At 43.3% G+C, this 20,464-nt stretch overlaps 2 protein-coding genes across 5 annotated transcripts in view; one reads left to right on the top strand and one right to left on the bottom strand.

Moving 5' to 3' along the window:
* The window catches only part of tecta (tectorin alpha), a 30,692-nt gene extending 19,610 nt beyond the window's left edge, over positions 1–11,082 (top strand). The window contains exons 12-23 of one of the 3 annotated variants that reach the window (XM_088620048.1): positions 191–390; positions 560–940; positions 3,566–3,852; positions 4,069–4,349; positions 4,893–5,003; positions 5,389–5,591; positions 5,785–5,948; positions 6,302–6,550; positions 7,124–7,286; positions 7,802–7,889; positions 8,197–8,316; positions 10,143–11,082. In XM_088620048.1, the coding sequence (XP_088476174.1) occupies positions 191–390; positions 560–940; positions 3,566–3,852; positions 4,069–4,349; positions 4,893–5,003; positions 5,389–5,591; positions 5,785–5,948; positions 6,302–6,550; positions 7,124–7,286; positions 7,802–7,889; positions 8,197–8,316; positions 10,143–10,243 (2,348 nt within the window). In that variant the 3' untranslated portion in view covers positions 10,244–11,082. Of the gene's footprint in view, positions 1–190; positions 391–559; positions 941–3,565; positions 3,853–4,068; positions 4,350–4,892; positions 5,004–5,388; positions 5,592–5,784; positions 5,949–6,301; positions 6,551–7,123; positions 7,287–7,801; positions 7,890–8,196; positions 8,317–10,142 lie in introns of those variants that run through there. The other 2 variants (XR_015930441.1, XR_015930442.1) reach the window with 2 other exon arrangements.
* A 6,523-nt stretch (positions 11,083–17,605) lies between these two features.
* sik3 (SIK family kinase 3) overlaps positions 17,606–20,464 on the bottom strand; it is a 41,693-nt gene continuing 38,834 nt past the window's right edge. For both annotated transcript variants that reach the window (XM_088620167.1, XM_088620166.1), the window contains one exon: positions 17,606–19,904. The gene's annotated coding sequence lies outside the window, so the exon portion shown is untranslated. The remainder of the gene's footprint in view (positions 19,905–20,464) is intronic.

Below are 20,464 nucleotides of genomic sequence, written 5' to 3'. Positions count from 1 at the left end.
CCGTACACAGTCGTAGCTGCAGTGGTATGTTGTGTCCCTAGTAGGGTCAGATTCCCAACTGAAAAGGCTTTGCAGTTCTCCCTTTACGAGCAACAGCAAACAAGAAGAAGTGAAAGAATGGTGTGTGTCAGGGCTCTGCGGGAGCAGGAGAGCTGGTCAGTGTCTTTGAGTTTTCTTTGTTCTTGCCCAGCTCTTAGCTGCCCAGCCAACAGCCACTATGAGAGCTGTATGGCTGTGTGTCAGCCTCAGTGCGCCCCTGCACGAGGACCGCGGGACTGCAACCATTACTGCGTGGAGGGCTGTCAGTGTGACCAGGGCTTCGTCATCAACGGCAAGAGCTGCATCCTGTCCCAGAACTGTGGCTGCTACACAGATGGCAAGTACTACGAGGTGAGAGTGTTTGTTACTCTCCCATGTGCTTGTTTCTTTCCCTCCCGTGTGAGGTCCTGCGAGGTGAGAGATACTGAGAGAGTAGCTACCCACAAGACCTGTCCCTGTCTCTGCTGCATTCTCCCTCGGTTTCTCCACATTCTCTTTCCTTCTCCTTCCCGTCCCTCAGCCCAAGCAGCTGTTCTGGAACGGCGACTGCACCAAGCGGTGCCAGTGCATCGGGCGCAACCTGATTCAGTGTGACCCGCGGAGGTGCAAGTCAGAGGAGGAGTGTGCCCTGCGGCACGGGGTGAGGGGCTGCTTCCCGCGGCGCAGCCAGCACTGCATCGCCTCGGGGGGCGGGGTCTTCCGCACCTTCGACGGCGCTTCACTGCGCCTGCCCGCCTCCTGCTCCTTTGTCTTGTCCACCATCTGCCACAAGCTGCCCGAGCTCTCCTTCCAGCTCATCGCCAACTTTGACAAGTGGAGCATGCCCAACCTCACCACCATCTCCCACGTCTACCTCTACATCAATGAAGAGAACATCCTCATCTCAGGCAACACTGTGAAGGTTCGTGGGCGGCATGAGGCAGTACTTGTCTCCGTGGTTTCTCCATAATGCCAGGGCCACCTAGTCATCCTGCTTCTGCTGCTGCCTTTGCTGTTATTGCCAGTGCTGCTCCCAGTGATGATAACCTCACTGGTGCTATTGATCCTAGTAACAGTAATGAATATCGGTAATAGCAATAGTAAATCACCCTCTGGAGTAGGAGAATTGTGTCAGATCTTCTTGTTCATTGTGCATCAGAGAAGAGAGCTGTTCCAGAGCCTTGCTTAGAATTGCTCAGGAGCAAGCATCGGATGATAATACTAATAATAATAATAAATACTTTTAATTATAAAGATCAATTTCTATTTATAAAGTACCTTTCCAAACTGAAGGACGCTGTACATCATGAATAAAGAAAAAGACAAGAAAATTATAATAAAAGTAAATGGAAAAAAAAAACAAGAGCACACAGGTTTTTTTCAAGTTGACTGCACACAATCAGATGTAGGCTTTGGTAAAAAGATCGGTTTTAAGTTTAGATTTGAAGAGAGTAAAAGAAGCTGGCTCCTGTAAAGTCTGAGTAAGGTCATTCCACAGCACTGGAGCAGCAACAGAGAGGGCATGGTCACCAAATTGTCTGAATCAGGCACTCAGCATCAGACATTGATAAAAATTGCCTAATGCGGGCAATATTTCTAAGGTGAAAGAAAGAGGCCTTAATCATATTTTTCACATGTGGGTCAAACAACACGAGAGGATCAGTCCCAGATTCCTGACTATGGCTGATGCGTGGATGGGAAAAACCATCCACCATTACTGTAAAACTCTTTATCCAGAAGTTTATCCAGCTAAGTTTTGCTGCCCACCAGTAAAATTTCTTCTTTGCCACTATTTAGCTTTAGGGAATTTGATGTCAACCAGAGTTTGATGTCATGCAAACAAGAGATACGTGACGGGGAGACCAGAGGGGAAAGGAGATTTTACATAAATCTGAGGACTATAGCCCCTGAATTGGAGACAATAAGTAGGTTGTTCATAACCCTGATAAGAGCTGTCTCAGTGCTATGATTTGAGTGGACACCAGACTTAAAAAGCTCAAACAAGTCATCAGCTATCATATGTGCCTATAGTTGATATGCAACCACATGCTCTAAAACTTTCGGTACAAATGGTAAATTAGAGATTGGTCTGTAGTTATTCATTATATCAGAGTCCAAGCATAGAGGTCTGGGGTGGCGGAGAGAGCAGAGTTTTCAGGGGGTTTAGTGATCTTATTGATGAGAGCGCTTTATGATTTCCTAGTCCTGAGCTAATTGTATAAGAGATATAGGAGGAGCTGGCAGTAGCTAGAGGAAGCTCTGTAGACTTGTAGGTGTTTGTTATAAGCCCGAAGTTCAGGTGTGTACCATTGAGAGGAACCCTTGAAGGAAACTGTACCATTGAGAGGAACGCTTGAAGGAAACTGAGTGAGTTCATCCAAAGTACTAGTCAATGCAGTGTTTAGATTATTGACAAGGTCAGCTATTGTAGTTGACCAGTTTTGTCAAAGGGGACATGAATGTTAAAATCACCAGGCATTAAGACTGGACAGGTCATACTGCTTAGTGTTGTCAGCAGTGCTGATACAAAGACAGAGCAGGAATTAGGAGGACGATAAACGGTTATAATCAACAATGGAGTTTAAGGGCAAGGTATTCAAAGGAGGTGACAGAGTAAATAGAGAGCTCCTTGATATAATTATCTTCCCTGTAAACTACAACCAACATAAGCAAACATAAGCAAAACCTGGAGGGATAGTTTGATTTAATAAAATAAATTCATTTGGTTGTTGCCAGGCTTCAGTCATGCACAGAATGTCAATGCATCTATTAGTCATTTGATTTAGAGAGCAGTTGTTTATGAGTGCAAATTTAATGTCATGTTGATTTGCTGGAGCGAAAGAGGATTCCTCAGACAACGCAGCAGCCATAGGTATGAACAGTAACGCAATGGTGTTTATTCAGTAATGAAGGAGCAGCTTGCCATTTCTGTGGTTATGCCAATCCAACCAGATGCTTGGAGTACAGCCAAGCGCCACAGATTGTATAAGCCGCCCCCCTGCCCCCTGGTCACCTCTGTGCAGGTGCCTTGGACAAATGATACAACCTAGATCCCTGAGCTAACGGAGGGCCGAAGGAAAGGTATAGGCACGCAGGGCAACGCAGGAGCTCAGAAATGGAGTGCTTCAGTTCGGCCATGGTATGTGTGGAGGCATTGTGTCAACATTGCTGAGCAGGTTAGTTGGAGTGGTCCTTAGCGGCGGAAGAATAGGCGACAGGGAAACTCTTCAGCAGCTTGTAGCAAGTTAGAATAACCAGATGCAGTAGACAGGACCCAACAAGACAAATAAAACAAATAGATTAAACAGACATGTATATGTATCTAAAAAATTAAGAAATGAAAAAAAAAAACAGCAAAAATAAAATGGTAGAAAAGCAGGAGCCAAAAAGCACTCAGTGTACTCTCAGACCGGAACTGGAAAAGGGTTAGACAAGAAAATAAGTGCAGAATGGCCAAGGCTGCGTTCAGAGGATTAAAAGCAGTGGGTAGATCAGGTGGGAGGTGCTGTCTGATGATGGTAATTCACCTGTGTGCTGCCTCATGCAGGTGAACGGGACACCGGTGTCGGTGCCCTTCGTCACGGGGCTGATGACCAGGGTGTCCAGCTCCGAGGGCTTTCTGGTGATTGATACTGTGCAGGACATCCAGGTGCGTTACAACCGCTTCAATACACTGCGGATCAGCATGGGACCCCGGCTGCAGAACAAGGTTTGTGGTCTGTGTGGCAACTACAATGGCGATCCCACAGATGACTACATCACATCCCGAGGCAAGCCTGCTGTCAGTGCCATGGAGCTGGCCCAGAGCTGGAAAACCAATGGCATGCAGAACAGGTGAGCTTTTCTGTGCCCTGCTCTTTTTTCCTGTGCATGTGGGATGTGTTGCAATGGGAAATTCATTGGAAAGAGTAGCTGCAGTTGACAAAAGAAAAATGGTCAACCCTGGAGGAGACTGAAAATAGAAGGAGATACAAGTGCTTCTCTGAGATCTGCTTGGCTAACCTTCTAACCTCTGTGAGGGCACCGGCTGACGCATCTGCTTTCTCCCAGTTGTGATGAGACCCAGTACGTGGCACTGGCCCAGTCATGTGACAACACTGCCATTGCGGCGCTTCAGGGGGAGGATGGCTGCCTGAAGCTCACCCAGATGAAGGGCTTCTTCCAGCCCTGCCACGGCCTGTTGGACCCCCAGCCCTTTTTTGAGTCGTGCTACCTGGATGGCTGCTACAACCAGCAGAAGGCCCAGGTCTGCGGGTCACTCGCTGCCTACGCTGAGGCCTGCCGCTCCTTTGGGACGCTTAGCACCAAGTGGATAACCCAGGAGAACTGCTGTAAGGGGAGAGTGCCACCTGGTGGCAAAGGGGAGAAGGTGTCGGGAGGGGAGGGACTCTTCATGCTTTATAAACGCTCTTGGGGCGTACTAAGCTCTTTAACACACTTAATAGGGAGCAAGCAAACTCTAAGACCACAGTGTGTGTGTATTTATCAGTGTAGGAAATGGTAATGCCTTGAGGGACATGCGTAGGAAAAGGGGTCACAGTTTTCACTTGTGTGTCACATTAGAACTACTATCATAAGATAAAACATGCCCAATCTTGGCGTGGGTGTTTGGCATTAGGGTCAGTTGGTCATGGGACTAATAGGCAGTCTGGGACTAATAGGTTGCTGATGAGACAGTATTAAATGGGGTCTGTTTTCCCATTTTGTGTTAAGAGCTAATCGTTAAATTGTGAGATCAGTAATTGCAAGATATTGTTAAATGTGACAAGACCAGGAGAAAATAATTACAAGGTCATTGTAACATCACTGTCATCTGCTACTTCGGCTCGACTTGATGGTGGTGAAGCTGATGGGGTGTGTGGGTGTGTCTTTAGCAGAATGGATCTATGACCCCTGCGTGGAGGAGGTCTGCACGAACAACACCTGCGAGCAGGAGAATGGGGGAGACCTGTGTGGGTGTCCAGAGCTTCAGGACAGTGGAAATGGTGAGGAAGCAGGAGGAAGAGGAGGAGGAGGGCAGAGACAGGACATGAGGCTAGAAACTCCACCTTCTCCTTTTGGGGAAGTGGACTTTATCCTTAGTCAGAACACGTATAGAAATTCAAACAAAAAGCCAAATCCAGCATTTTACTGTCACAAAGATTCCTTCATTGTGTCTAAACTGTCTGATTGAAATGGAAAGCTGATTTAGTTTCTCAGTATGTGATCTACATGATGTAAATGAGCTTGATTGCTGAGCTCACGTTGCTGTGAAAGTAAATTAAGACAGAAGTGTTAGGAGAGATGAGAGGGGTTTTGGGAAGAGCTAAGTGTAGAGACACCAGAGGGCGTGGTCAGGTCACTTTGGGTCACAAGCTGTGTGGTCTGCAGGAGACGATGACATCATCCAAGCAGAGGTCATGTGCAAACACTCCCAGATGGAGGTGTTCATCTCCAAGTGCAAACTTTTCCAGCTGGGCTTTGAGAGGGAGGATGTGCGTATCAATGACCAGCACTGCTCTGGCATCGAGGGCGAGGACTTCATTTCCTTCCAGATCAACAACACCAAGGGGCACTGTGGCTCCATTGTGCAGGTACAGCACCCCTCTCCATACAAAGCAAATCAACACTCTCCACTGTGCTGCACTTTCTCTGGTACATTGTCATTCAGGACTTTGAGGAGAAAACTTTGTTTTAAGAGCAGATCTGATTTATTTTACTGCCAATTAATTGAATACCAGGTAAAGATGGATTCATTGTGTTGCCCTGCTTTAAATGTGCTTGCAGTCCAATGGCACTCACATTATGTACAAGAACACGGTGTGGATTGAGAGTGTGAACAACACAGGGAACCTCATCACCAGGGACAAGACCATCAATGTGGAGTTCTCCTGTGCCTACGAGCTGGACATCAAGATCTCGCTGGAGACAGTTGTGAAACCCATGCTCAGGTGAGGTCTCTGCTGTCTCTCAAGTCACACCTGTGTTTCATTTCTACAGCTGCACTGTGGCATTCTGGGACATAAGCCCAAGCAGGGGATAGAGCAGTATGAATATGTGTGTGGATAAGTGTGGTAGAGCAGAGCAGAGTAGAGTAGGGTGATATCATGGTAAGGCATAGAGGCTTGTGGGAGCCATGTCAAGAGGCTCTGAGTGTTCTCAGGGACAGAGATTAGTCTGGTTATAAAGGAAAGAGTCAGGGATTACTGACTCAAGGTGACTCTGCCCTGAGCACTGAAAACAACAAACTGACATACAAGACAGTGTCCTTCTCAATTATCCTCCCCCTCTCTTCTCTCTCCAGTGTGATCAACCTCACCTTGCCCACTCAGGAGGGCAGCTTCATTACCAAGATGGCTCTCTACAAGAATGCTTCTTACCGGCAACCATACCGTGAGGGGGAGGTGGTGCTTAGCACGCGGGATGTCCTGTATGTGGGCGTGTTCGTGGAAGGGGCCGACCAGCACCAGCTCATCCTCATCGTCAACATGTGCTGGGCCACGCCGTCTCGGCACAGCAGTGACCGGCTGCGCTACATCATCATAGAGAGGGGGTAGCTGTCACCACACACACGCTCGGAGCTCTGCACCGAATTTAAAACGTACTCCATACTCAGTGCTATATCATCTCTTCACTATTCTAGACACAGACCTAGAAAATAATATTACACAGATCCACACCCCATGCTGTTTATACCCCTGATTTTTCCTCTACAGCAGGGGTCCCCTGTCCTAGCCTTCATGAGCTACAATGCAGCAGAGTATTTGGAGAATATGAGCATATAACTTCCTGAGGACAAGGGGTTCTTCAATCCCTTTCTTACAGACTTAGGAAGTGTTCAAATACCTTCTGCATTGTGACCCTCATGCCCTGGACTCCAGGTTCCTACATGAAGGCAGTGGATCCAGGCAGAGAGAGTCCAGAGGTTTCCTGGAAAAGCAAATCAAACCTACAGCCATGGCTAGCTGTACTATCATGAAAACATGTATCCTGACTGATTACCGAGGACAAGCTCCTTTACAGCACTTCCTGTGCAGGGGTGCCAGGTGACATTGCAGGTTTGTGGTGGAGGGAATTTGAACAGGAGTGAAAGGATGCTGGTTATGACAACATGTGCTATTCTCAGGTGCCCCAACATAAAAGACAACACCATTGGCATGGAGGAGAATGGGATGTCTCTCACCTGCCGTTTCCATGTCACTGTGTTTAAGTTCATTGGCGACTATGATGAGGTGCACCTGCACTGCGATGTCTCGCTGTGCGACTCTGAGAGACATGCCTGCAAAGTGGTGAGCCCTCCTCTGTTCTGCGGGAACACATGTTACTTGTTGCCTCCTTCCTGTTGAAAGAACAGTGATGTTCCCATCACAGATTGCTGAACCGGGTTCACCATCCTGGTTTCTTGTTCTACACAGATTGCAGATTCATAAAGCTACAGTAATCCCTCAACTTTGGATTTAACGGACTTTATCTGCTAAAGGGGAATTATGTCTGTAAAATAGCAATATTCTCTGCAATAGCAATAATGAAAAGCAGAAATAATAGAATTAAGTTTTGATTTTGGGTTGAAAAAAAACAATTTGTGATTAACAAGCATTAGGCAATAACGTTCACTCCTCCCCCCCATTTGTCTGTTAAACCAAGATGTTGTAGGTTTTCAAGTCCTGTTCTTTAGGTCCTCTAACTATAGGAAGACACCATCTATAAGGTCACAATATAAACTCTTTAGCACTGCACTATTCAAAAACATAGTATCCTCACCTCACCGTGGAGTGTGACACCATCATCCTGTGCTTTTGTGCAGAACTGTCCGCATGGTTCCAGAATGTACTCTGACCTTGGCAGCCAGCACAAGGAGCAGATTCTGACTGTGGGCCCTATTCGGAGGAGAGGTGAGAAAGGAACTCTTACACTGTTCTCACATCTTTCACACAGTCCTGGGCTGTAATATGGTGCTACACAGCTAGATATAATCTAAAATAAGTTAATTCTTTATGACATTTTAACAATCGCCAGAATAAGTACGTCAGTCAGCCTTGAAGTGCTTTCTTACACTATAGGGTTTCTGTAATTAAGGATTGTTAATAAAATGCAACACTATATGTTGGTGAATTACTCTGTTTCACACACAGGGGGGCAATAACAGGCCAAAGTAACCCAGAGACAGGAGGCTAATGGCCTGTGGCTTCTTCCCTGCAGAGTCGGACTGGTGTGAGGAAAACAATGGTGGCTGCGAGCAGATTTGCACCAGTCAGTTCGCTGGGCCAGTGTGCAGCTGTGTGACGGGGACACTGCAGCAGGACGGGAAAAGTTGTCTGGGTGAGTATGACCCTGTGTGAGCACGTAATGACTGGAACGTCCAGCAGCAGGAGGGCACGTCTGACTACCATGTAGGTTCTTGGTGCAGGTGTCACAGATAGGTGACCCCTTCAGACAAGCCTTATTCCTGCTTTATACTAGAAATTATAAAGCCTCTTACTTTTCTTGCCACTGGTTCTATTTACTTCCCACTAGTGCATCCACAGACCAGACTAGTTATCATGTGTAATATCCAATTTATTGCAATCTATCGTTCTTCCCATCACACAAAGGTAGCCTCATAACACAATTTAAATAGTTCTATACATAAAAAATAAGACATCACGTCCACCAGAGGCACTTACTGTTCAAACAGTTAAAAATCCTCATGGGACTCTGTTACCAAACAAAAAAGTAAAGGAATGAAACTCAGTGTAGTCCTTCAGCTCTTTGGCAACTTGGCCTTCCCAAACAATGTATTTCCTTTACGCTTCACCCCTACCTTAATTTCTCTGAGCCCCATGTCGGGTAGGTGAGGAGGAAGATGATGCCGTGACCTCCTGCTGCTTCTCCATGTAGAATCCCATGTGTCAGCGCCTTCACCTGGGTCTGATGCTGTAGTCTCTTTCTCCAGCCTTGTTTGCTCTGACATCCTGATGGGCTTTTTATGGCTCTTCCCCTGGGTGAAGGAAGCTTTGAGTGCTCCTTTAGGAAGTGACTGTCCAAACATGGCCAATATGGCCAACTGTGCTGATGCATTGTTCCATCTTATCCTGTTCTCAGGCCCACATCTGAACTGGGTCCTCTCAAACCTGTTTGGCAACCCCACGTGACCTCTTGAATAGTGTGGTAATTGCACAGTGTCTGTGTTCAGATTGCCTTTGGCCTTGATTTTCTTTGAATTATTGATTTTACGGTTTGAGGCAGGAATTTAAAGAATGGGGCATTCAGGTGTCACTGACATATCAATGCAATTGACATCCACATAGCCCCTGACACCTGGCGCCCAACACCCATTCTTTCCAGTCTTGCAAAGTGACACAAGACTGTGAATCTGGACTCACAGCAGTCTCAGGCAGCACTCCAGCTGCTCAGACCACAGAGCTCAAATGAGTGTTGCAGTAAAGCCTCAGTTCTCTGGAAATTGTCGTGTGCTTCTCAATTTATATTGTGACAAATGGGGTGTTCTGAAAATGTGAAATATCAGTAACTGACTTGGCAAATTAGTCAATAAAAAAACAAATATACATAACCCCTAACTTATAAGTGATTTCTACCAGAATACACCCAAACAGTTGATATAGACAGAGGCACTGGAATTGTCTGTTTCTGGAGTGTTGATTGACACTTAATCATTTACCCACATTTAAATAAACTAAGATAAACCAAAGTAAACTTTGATTGCTTTGAACCCAGACTTTGGTCCCCCAACATCTCAGCAGACACCTCCCTCTGCTTGAAGCTGGAAATGTTTGCTCTACCAGGTGTTACACTCTTTATACAGAGCCTTAGATACCTCTGTTGTCACTTACCTCAACTTGTAACAGTATTGATAGTTTATATTTTTTCTACCTTCATAAAGTGCTGCATTTGTTTACTTTAGGTGTCATCTGCTTGGTGTTATATCAATTTTTGAATCCTAATCATTTTGAACTTCATTTTCGACTTCTGCAATGTTTGCTAATGCTACTGCTTCGGTGTCCTATTTGAACGTGACTAGATTTGTGCCATGATATTGAGCTTTTAATGTGTATTAGGATGAGCAGTGAGCTTAAATGCATCAGGTCAGTGATGAAGCCCTGTTACTAATTGATCATTAACAAGGACTTCCCTTTTCCTCCTCAAAGCTTCAAATTCCTGTGGTGACCTTCGACCCCTGGTATTCATCCTTATCACCAGTGCTGTGAGCAGCTGGCTGCTGGTTAACACACAGACCTGCGCCTCCTAACCAGAAAAGAATGGGGAGAGTGTGAGAGAAGGGAAAGGGGAGACCCATAGGGTACTGCCTGCCTTATATAAAGACATTGTCCTGCTGTTCTTTCACAGCTGCCTTCACAGCAATAAACACAGCCTTAACCCGAAATGCTCTATTACAACACTGCCTGAAAGAGGAAGAAGCCCTGAACTTTGCTGAATCAGTCTGCCACAAATCAAGTACAACTACTACACCTGAGGAATACTGTCGCTATTACCAAAAATGTCAAGAGGAAAGGGGCACACTACTCTTTAGTATTTCTGCAATAAACCATTTATAGTGCTATCATCTAGTGAGGCATGGATCATGGTTCCTGGTCCAGTTCTTGTTGTTGGTCTGCACAAGTCTGTCCGTTTTCATTGGGCCAAATTAGTGGGTTGTGGTCAAATTGATCTCTATTGTTCTACAGTTGTAGATGTAAGTATTGGTACCCTTTATCTGAAACAAGATGCATTTACAAAACTTATACAATAAGGGTAATTAATGATTTGACATTACTTTGTCAATGGTACGTCATCAAAGATTTATCAAACGTTTCTTCATCCTAGCAGCTAGTAATTAAGAAGCTATAGTTAATTAATTTAAGATACAGGGTGTCAATACTTCGGACAGTAAATGTCTGTGTTCTGTAGGGTTTGTGCAAGTGCTGACTTTGCTTTCTGGTAGTTTATTCTTCTCACAGGAAAAGGCTCCACAATGTTGATTTTACTGATGGAAAAATGAAAAGAGGTGTACCTGAGAACAGAAACTTATTCTTGTGAATTAAATGGCTTCCCCATGAATAAAAAGACATTTCATTTCCTGAACTTCAATTCCTGTAGAGTGCCTGTGAATGATTGGAGAATGCATCCTTCCACACACAAGTGCACCCACCTGTGTTTCAAAAAGAAGGAAGTAGAAGAAAGAAAAGACTACCTTCAGAGACTGACTGCAGACCTGGGGAGACTCCATGACCCCTGTTCTGTAGAGCAGAACCAGGTCTGCAGTCAGTGCTCTAACTGAAGACGGCGCAGACGGGGAACGCTACTGTCCTGCAAGCTCCCGTTCATTTCTTTCTTTCACATGGTCTTTTGTACTGCTAACTGCACATGTTGTTTGCTCGGTGATTAGATATGACTGACAAATACTTACAGACATAAGATTGACTATTGGCACAGTTAAATTTATACCAATATTAACTGTGGACTATCTGGACTGTGGTGTCTCACCTGTACTTGTACTGGGGAGAAGACGACGTCGTAGGAAGAGGGGTAAACGGGCAGGCGTTCTGGTAAGATTGAGGCGGCGCGGCACTCTCTATACTTTGTGCGCACCATCTCTTTTCTACAATCATCATCTTTTGTCTGATGGACCATCACTATTTTATATTCTTCAGTCTCTCTATTCTAAAACCCTCAGTCTCACTTGACTCTAATGGGATGTTCCTTTTCTATACAGGAGCATCACAGCTCCCTTCCGCTCACCAGACAACACACTAACGCTCCTGGCACCCTGCCGAGTCTCTGCCTGACCTGTAGATCAGCCGGTTGCTCAGAAGACATGCTTATGATAAAGATCAGTTCCACCCTTGCATAATTTACCACATTGCATACCTCATTAGCAGCAGAATATTTTAGACCAGTCCTTGCATCATTTCTCAGTCTTAGAGTTTCTGTCTCTAGTCTTGGCGTTCTTGGTTTTGCTGTTACATCTGCGCTTTGACCCTGCTTCCTTTGACCTAGTTTTGGATTCTTCTGTGTGCTTTGCTCCAAGTTATAAACTTGGCTTGCTTACTTTGACTTTGCTTTTGGAAAGTGTGCTTTCCCCCCTGTCCATTTCTAGTCCTGAATTTTGCTTACTTTACCGACTACGGTTTAGGAAAGGGCTTTTCCGTCTGCCTGCTCATGCCAGCTCACTTTACTTTCCTGCACCTGGGCTCTTCACACCACCTGGGGTTGTTGCTATCATTCAGGTAAGAGCAGAGATACTACACCAACACTGTAAATGCAGTAGGATGCAAATACTTACCGGTAGATATATCCACTTTGAAATTAATGCTGAATTCTGTACTTTAAATAACTTTCTTACGATAATTGTTCAGTTTAATAATCAGGCAATTAAGTTTCTAATTAGGCTCATGATATTAGACTTCACCGACTTGCATTACCACAGTGTTTTTGTGAAATGTATGGAACACATTTATTCTGTACTTACCAAAATATCATATATTGAAAAGAAATGTTGTAGAAAAAGAAGTAAAACATTTTACATAACTCACTGTGAATGTCTATAATATTGCTAATGCAGCAGTCGACTCTGAAATTATTGGCACCCCTTGATAAATATGAAGAAGTCATAATAAAATAAACCACATACATAAAGACAGATATTTAATACTTATATGTTAGGGGAGTACTTGTCCTTTTTTTCTAAAAACATTTTGTTTCATTTCAAGTTTCAATTGTAAACAAGTAATGCTGTTTTATCTGAAAACATAGGTGCCAAACTTATTGGCACCCTTCACAATCCCTTCAAATACAAAGTATAAATATTTATACTTGTTTGAGTTCAATATACTATTAATGTACAAACTATTGGGCCTACTTTAGTGACTTCCTGTTTCTCTAGGGTATAAAAATGACAAAACACAGAGGCAAAAACCTTTTTTCATCTATCGGGGGGATGGCATGGGAAAGGTCAAAGAACTAACAACAGAAATTAGGCAAACCGTTGGTGATCTTTGCAAAGCAAATAATGGGTAACAAAAATAAGACAAAAACCTTAAAAATACCAATATCAACTGTCAGAATCATTTAAAAATTAAACTCCACTGGAACAGCGGTTAATTTGGCAGAAAGAGGACGCAAGCCCATCTTGTCCCCACGCACAGCGAGAAGGATGGAGAGGTTGGTAAGAAAAATCCAAAGGTTTCAGTTCAAGACATACAAGAATTGGTTGCATCGTCGGCTCATTCCCGTCTCAAAAACTACTATTAGACAAACATCCATGCTAACAGGCTATTTGGAACAGTCGACAGAAGAAAGCCTCTACAGTTGCGGGGAAACAAACTGAAGTGCCTGGAGTCTGCCAAACACTATTGGCACTTTGGCAGCAGTTGCTGCGGGACCACAAATTGAACATTTTGGCCACAGTCATCACAGGTATGTTTGGCATAAGAAGAGGGATGCATACAGTGAAAAGTGCATCATACAGTACCTACTGGAAAATTGGTGGGGGATCTTTGAATGTTCTGGGGCCCTTGTTAAGATCGATGGCATGAATTCTCAAAAGTACCAGGACATTTGGGCTGAAGATGGATCTTTCAACATGACGATGGTCCAAATCACTCTTCAAAATCAACAAAGAAATGGTTGACAGAGAATAATAATTTTGCCGTGGCCATCTCAGTCCTCTGACTTGGACCGTATTGAGAACCTGTGGTCTGAGCTGAAGGGGGCTGTCCATAAGCGTACAGCAAAGAACCTCCAGGATCTGGAAAGGTTCTGCATGGAGGAATGGTCTAGGATACCTCCCAATGTGTTCACCAACCTGTTGAAGCATTACAGGAAAATAATTACTGCCATTTTCCTTGCCAAGGGAGGCTCCTCCAAGTACTAAAAACAGGGGTGCCAATAACTGTTTCATTTTGGAGAAATACTTTATAATCATATTTTGTTTTGTTTTGATTGATTCTATTGAATCATTCATTCAGGATAATTAATTCCTTATGCTGGAAATATATTACAGTACTACTCATTATTTGTTTTATACTTCTTGGTTTCTTCATATTTATCAAGGGGTGCCAATAATTCCGGGGTCCACTGTATTTATTGCTAGAGTGAAGTTCCTGAAGAACTACAGTACCTAAAATATTTTTAACAGTTTTGGAAATGTGTGCAATAAGTGCAATAATAACTTTAGGCTTGCTAAGCAAAGTACATTAAGCTCTCACTGTTTTGTATTCCCAAAGTACCACTGTTGCATAAGAAATTGTATTTTTTTTAGTAAAGAGTTTCTGTAACAAACTTTCTCATGTTTGTATCCCAATGATTTGACAAATCCCAGAACTGGGATCAAAAGCTGAGCTCTGCTGTCCTGACCGTGACACAGGCATCTTGAAAGCCAGATTTACGAAGGCGGACTCTGGAAACCTGAGTTACTTCTTTTGAAAAAACCCTGCCAAGAGACCTAAAAGACAGCACAGCAGCCCTGGACTTAGTGGAAACTAATCATGATGCATCATAATTAATGCAACATAAACACATTGCTTTGGGGCAGGAGGCGACCTTCGAACCAGTGACCTCTAAAGGTTTCTTTTTCTCAACACATGTTATCAGTTATATCACTTATATAAGTTATGGACATTTCATAATAATATAAAACCAATTAACTATGTAAAAACCTCTCCATTCTGCATTGCAACAGTGTTGTTGTTGAAAATTTAACTGCTTTCTCCTGAGCTTATTTCAATTCAATACTTTTGGTGAAGCTTTTGCAGAACATTTACTGTTTTCTAAATATAACTTCAAATCATAATGCAAGAACTACTTTACATCATGATTACCACATCATTACCTGCATGTACAGTTGCAGAACGACAGTTACTATCTTATTTCAACCTTCAGGTAAAGGTTGCACCGTAAACATACTACAGTACCTCCTAAATGTGGCTTTTCAGTGAACAACATACTATTAAACATTTACATAGCGCAAATGTTCAAAAACAAGTTGCATTCTTTTTACATTTTTGTGGTGAAGCTTACCCTGTACAATTGCTATTTGTTAAATGTGGTAAATTCAGTTAGTAATTTTAAAACTCAAGGTTTCCCATGTCCTTTGTGACACAAATTCTTGAAATACTTTCCCGGTAAAGTCAGTGTAATGCTGTTACTGTGTAGTTCTTAAACCTGCAAAGTTACACTAACAGCTGGAAAAAAACTCACTTTTCTAAAATGTCATACTGCTATTGTCCCAGAACGTAATACAATTTTTCTTTTCAGCTTTTGAGCATATACAAATCAGCTTAAAGAGCTGTATTATATTGCAGTTCAAAGGAAATCTCAGTTTAATATTGACCGCCTCTCCCACCCTCTTCACTCCCATTTCCAACTGCTACATTGAGGGAGGCATTTTCAAATGCCTAAGGCCAAGAACAATTATATGAGAAATCTTTTTCCCCCCGTTAAATCGGTATATTAAATGCAGCTAAATAACTCTTTCCTACATGAAACTATCAAATCAGTGTAATGATGGTGTAATTATGGACAGAGCGAGATGTGTGTATATGTTGTGGAATGGCTAGGACTGTTGTTTTTAGCATGTATTGATGAGTTTTGTTTTTTGTAGTTTATGATTTCCAAAACAAATTTTGAGCCTTTGGAATGGACAACAAAGTTATATAAATATAAGATGATGACTCTGCAGTACATTTACTGCATGTTTGCTGAATGTAGAATCTTAGTCTGGCTGGCTGTGAGCAGCATGGTCGTTTTAGTAGAAGTGGAGGTGATAAAGCCAGCAGCCATATCACCCTGCAACTCACAACTGGCAGCCCCACTGAAGCTCAGCAGTGTGAGCCGGGTCAGTACCTGGATGGGAGACTCCTGGGGAGAGCTGAGGCTGCTGCTGGAAGAGGTGTTAGTGGGGCCAGCAGGGGGCGCTCACCCTAATGCCCCAGTATAGTGACGGGGACACTATACTGTAAACAGACGCTGTCCTTTGGATAGATGTAAAACCAAGGTCCTGACTCTCTGTGGTCATTAAAAAACCCAGGGTGTTTCTCAAAAAGAGTAGGGGTGTAACCCCGGCGTCCTGGCCAAATTTCCCATTGGCCCTTACCAATCATGGCCTCCTAATAATCCCCATCTCTGAACTGGCTTCATCACTCTGCTCTCCTCCCCACTGATAGCTGATGTGTGCTGATGCTGCACATTGGTGGTGGTGGAAGGGAGTCCCCATTACCTGTAAAGCGCTTTGAGTGGAATGTCCAGAAAAGCGCTATATAAGTGTAAGCAATTATTATTATTAGCACATTATGCAACAACTTAATTGTTAACTTTTCCACAGCAGCTGATTAAGAACTAGTTATTCTTTTAAACTTCTAACCCTTCTTGTGATGGAGCTTTTGGAAAATTCAACTAATGACAAAAAAATCACTGGTCTATATTGCCACAGGAATAACTAGAAATGTCTGTTTCAGTTTCTGTCTAGTACGGTACACCTTTCAAATTTAACCTAAAAAGTAAAATCTGTCTTGCATTATCATAGTGCAATTGAATCAGAATGAATTAAATTGTACTCGGGTTCTCACCACCCTCCTGGTGAAGATTTTACAGTGCACTACTGTGCTAGACCTGGAAACATCCATCACCATTTAAGAACATGTGGTTCTGCATTATTTGTGCTTACTTTGGAGATGTAGCTGTTTTCATTTCAGCTTCTTAGCAATCTTATGATGAAGACTGTGCAGTACACAGTAACTGTATTTTAGCAAATGATGAAACTTAATATTCTACATTTCCAGAGTGGTTCTTCAAAGAACTAAAAATGTTTCAGTTTCCTAGCATTCCCAAGATGAAGACTGGGCTTCGACTGAAAAGTATATATACTTTTCCACATTTATACAGTGAAACTGACTGCTCAAGAACAAGTTATTTTCAGCAGTATCTCTTGTCTACTTGTTAAATGTGGGTAATTTAACTTATGATCTAAACTCTCAGTGCAATTGTGCAGAAGTAGATGCAAATGTTTTCAGTATCATAGAATTCTTACTGTGTACTATACTGTTTGCTAAATGTAAGAACTTCAAACCAAATTGTAAGCTATACAACACACAAAACACTGAAACACAAATTCTCAACAAAACTAAAACGGACACTGAAACACGGAACCTTATTAAAACACTCACTGAAACTGACCAAAACAAACCAAACCTCACTAAATTATTCAAACTGATACCACAGAGAACCTCACAAAAACTTGCACTGAAATACACAATTTCATCAGAAAACCCACAAATAAAGAAATAAACAAGAGCAAACCTCACCAAATATACCTAATCACAAAAGCTCACCAAAATCCAGACTGAAACACACAAAACCTCATCAAAACACTGAAACGGATACACACAGATCCTCACCAAACATCATATTTGTACGGAAACACACAGAACCTCACCAAAACACTCACACTGTAATTTAATACACAAAACCTCATCCAAATACAACGAAACACAAGGCCTCATCATATTACTCACAATGAGCCACAGATCCTCATCATAATACTCACAATGAGACGCATGGACCCTCAAAATACACAGGATAAGATACTTAAGACACCCACTTTGCAATACTTCCGTTTGCTTTCACTTTTCCAAATGTATTTATTTATATATTTATCTTAGTTTGGTTGGTATTCTTTGTCGTTGTTGCATTTTTTTTGTAATTCAACAAAAACAAAGCAGAGAAAAAAAACATAACATCCGAAGAGAGGTGGTGACGACGGAGGAGCGCAGCCTCTGCTGTATCCGAAAGAAACGAACGCAAAAACGGATGAAGGAGGAAAAGGAAAAAGAATGGAAATGGACAGGACAGCCAACGCCAGAAATACTCTTATACATTCAACACAGGCCAGGAGTCTGCAGACTTGTCACCCTGCAGGAGGAGAGGGGAGAGAAGGCCACATTCATGCAACACTGTCCACCACTGCTTAGCTCCAATTTCAAGTTTCCCATATGAGAATCTGTGTCAGGCCCCACACTGATGCACACTGCCGGGGCTGCCACAAACCACTGAATTTCTACCTCCATGATTTTGTGCTTATTGTAGTGTCACATATTAACTACGTCAAGGATGAAACTCAGAGCGAACACTAAAAAGTTACACGAATCCTTCAGGGTAGCTCAAAGCCCTGCGTGATTGTTTTACTTTTTATTCTTGCAGCCCCCATGCCAGGAATTTTCATAAAAAATAAAAAAATATTGTCCAATTCCTTACAGTGGAAAATGCTACATGAAAATGGCCCAAGGAAAGGGACAAAGCTTTCTGTCCTGTTCCTCATTCCCACACTCCCTCTTTCACATGATATGCTGGCATTTTAAAGATGCTGGATTCCCCATGACTTGTGCCACTCAGATCTCCCCTACACCCCCTCACCCGCCATGTGCAATACAGTCCCCCAACAGAGGCAACAATTACAACAACAGTTACAATTACACCCTCCTCTTCAAGTCTCTTAAAAAAACAATCATAGTATCCATAACAAGAACAATAAGAATCAGAATTATTTTATAGAGAACTCTTTCTCTCGTTTTTTGGCTAACTGCATCACTGATAAAAAAACAAAACAAAATACAACATCCAAAGAAAGCCGAAAAATGATACAGACAAAAGTGTCCGTTGTTTCGCTGGAGTCTTTGCTGTACACAGTCAGTTACTTCTAAGAATGGTGTCTGTAGTACCCCCCCCCTGGAGGAGGAAGACAATGCTAATACACTGGCACTGGCCCGATAGAAAGAAGGAGGGATAGGGAGAGAAGGGGGGACCTAGAGAGACTGGGAGAGAAAGAGAGGGAAGTGGAGAGAAACTGAGGAAGAGAGAAAAACTACAGGAAAGGGAGGGACTGGGGGTGAGGGAGAGTAAACAAAGGGGGAAACAGCAAGAAAGGAAGTCTCCCCTCAACAGGGAGAGCGACTGTAGGAACGAAAGGTACAGAATTATGAAGTCATTAGAACAAATTATTTTTCTTTGCCACACAGCACTGTCTTTCTTTTAATAATAATAATTATTATAATAATAAACTTTTACGGAAAACAGTAATAATAACAATAACAATAATAATCATAATTCCTACATGAACATGAGCAGTAAAAATGTTTTTAAAAAAAACAACAAAAAAAAACAAAGAAGATGGATGCGAGCTGGGTGTCCTGTTTGATCGCGGTGTCACTGTTCTGCTGTCCGAGTCAAGGTGACAGTACAAACCCCGGAGAACCACGTCCCTGCCCCCCAGCCCCGTGGAATAGGCCGCTCCACTGCCTTAGGCTCTACATGCTCTGAGCACGGCCTGCTCCCTGGAATGGTCCATTTGGAAATGAAGGGGGTGGCGCCACCACACAAACACACACAAACAGTTAATGACAGTACTGTGTATGTTTTCTCTGTGTCGGTGTTATGTGTGGTTGGGGGTCTTAGTGTCGTACTGGATGTTTCTCTGCCACTGTTACTAAGTGCTCTGTCAGGGAGCGTCTCTCGCGATGTGGCTTAGTACAGCGGGCTGTGTGTGAGTTATGTCAGCAGGCGGCGTGCCTGTGCGAGGTGGCGCAAGGTGTGTGTGTTACTGTGGCGATGGTGGGGGGGGGGGGTCCAGGTTGGAGTCATTCAACAGCTTGCTCACATTGGGCAGGGAGGGAAGGCAGGGGGGGTGGGAACGGAATCCAAATCTATCCAATCAGATGCAGGAGCTTATGGTGAGAGCCAATGGCGAGGGGAGCTGGGCCGGTGTGCGGAATGCTGGGGGAACTCCCTCCCCCCTTCGTTCGGGCTCCACGCCTGCAGGACTGACACAGCGCCTCCTTCTGGAGACAGACGATGGCGATTTGGCGAGATGCTGCTCAACACAGGCGGCTGAAATGGACCTTTACATATTGGGGCATCCCCTAACAGAAAGAGACGAGAAAAGAAAGGGTCCTGTCAGACACACTGGACATGTATATTGAAATGATACATCCTCCACAGTGTGCAAGCTGTAAAGACAGTTGTACCCTGCGTTAGAAATCCAAGCAATTATGATTTGAATAAACATTGCTAGTTAAACCACATTTACATATCTAGATCTGTTGAAAACATTTTTCCTAGCATGCTTAGGTTAAGGCATTATAGTGAATTGGCTATTTTAAGAAATAAGGTGTTAATTTATATTTGCAAATTCATATAAATCAGTAATACCAAACAACACTTACAATGTTCCAGTGAGGTAAAGCTGAAGCAACAAAAATCACAGTCAATAAAATCACAGCACAAACCAAACAACACTACCTTACCCACTTGGACACACACAAACACAACACTAACTGTACAGCGGCAATGCTTATTAATAAACCACACCATTAGGTGTTGCTTTGGATTATCAGAGAGGCCCCTTTCTGTGGTCTGATCATTGTGTGCTAGAATGCAAGGTAAGATGAGCTTGAAATAAGATCAATTTATTGGCCATGTA

The sequence above is a fragment of the Lepisosteus platostomus genome, chromosome 25 (assembly GCF_059453375.1).
Source record: "Lepisosteus platostomus isolate fLepPlt1 chromosome 25, fLepPlt1.hap1, whole genome shotgun sequence".
In the NCBI taxonomy this organism is placed as follows: domain Eukaryota; kingdom Metazoa; phylum Chordata; class Actinopteri; order Semionotiformes; family Lepisosteidae; genus Lepisosteus; species Lepisosteus platostomus.
Note: the sequence above shows the minus strand (reverse complement) of the source record. Positions and strands in the feature narration are given on the sequence as shown.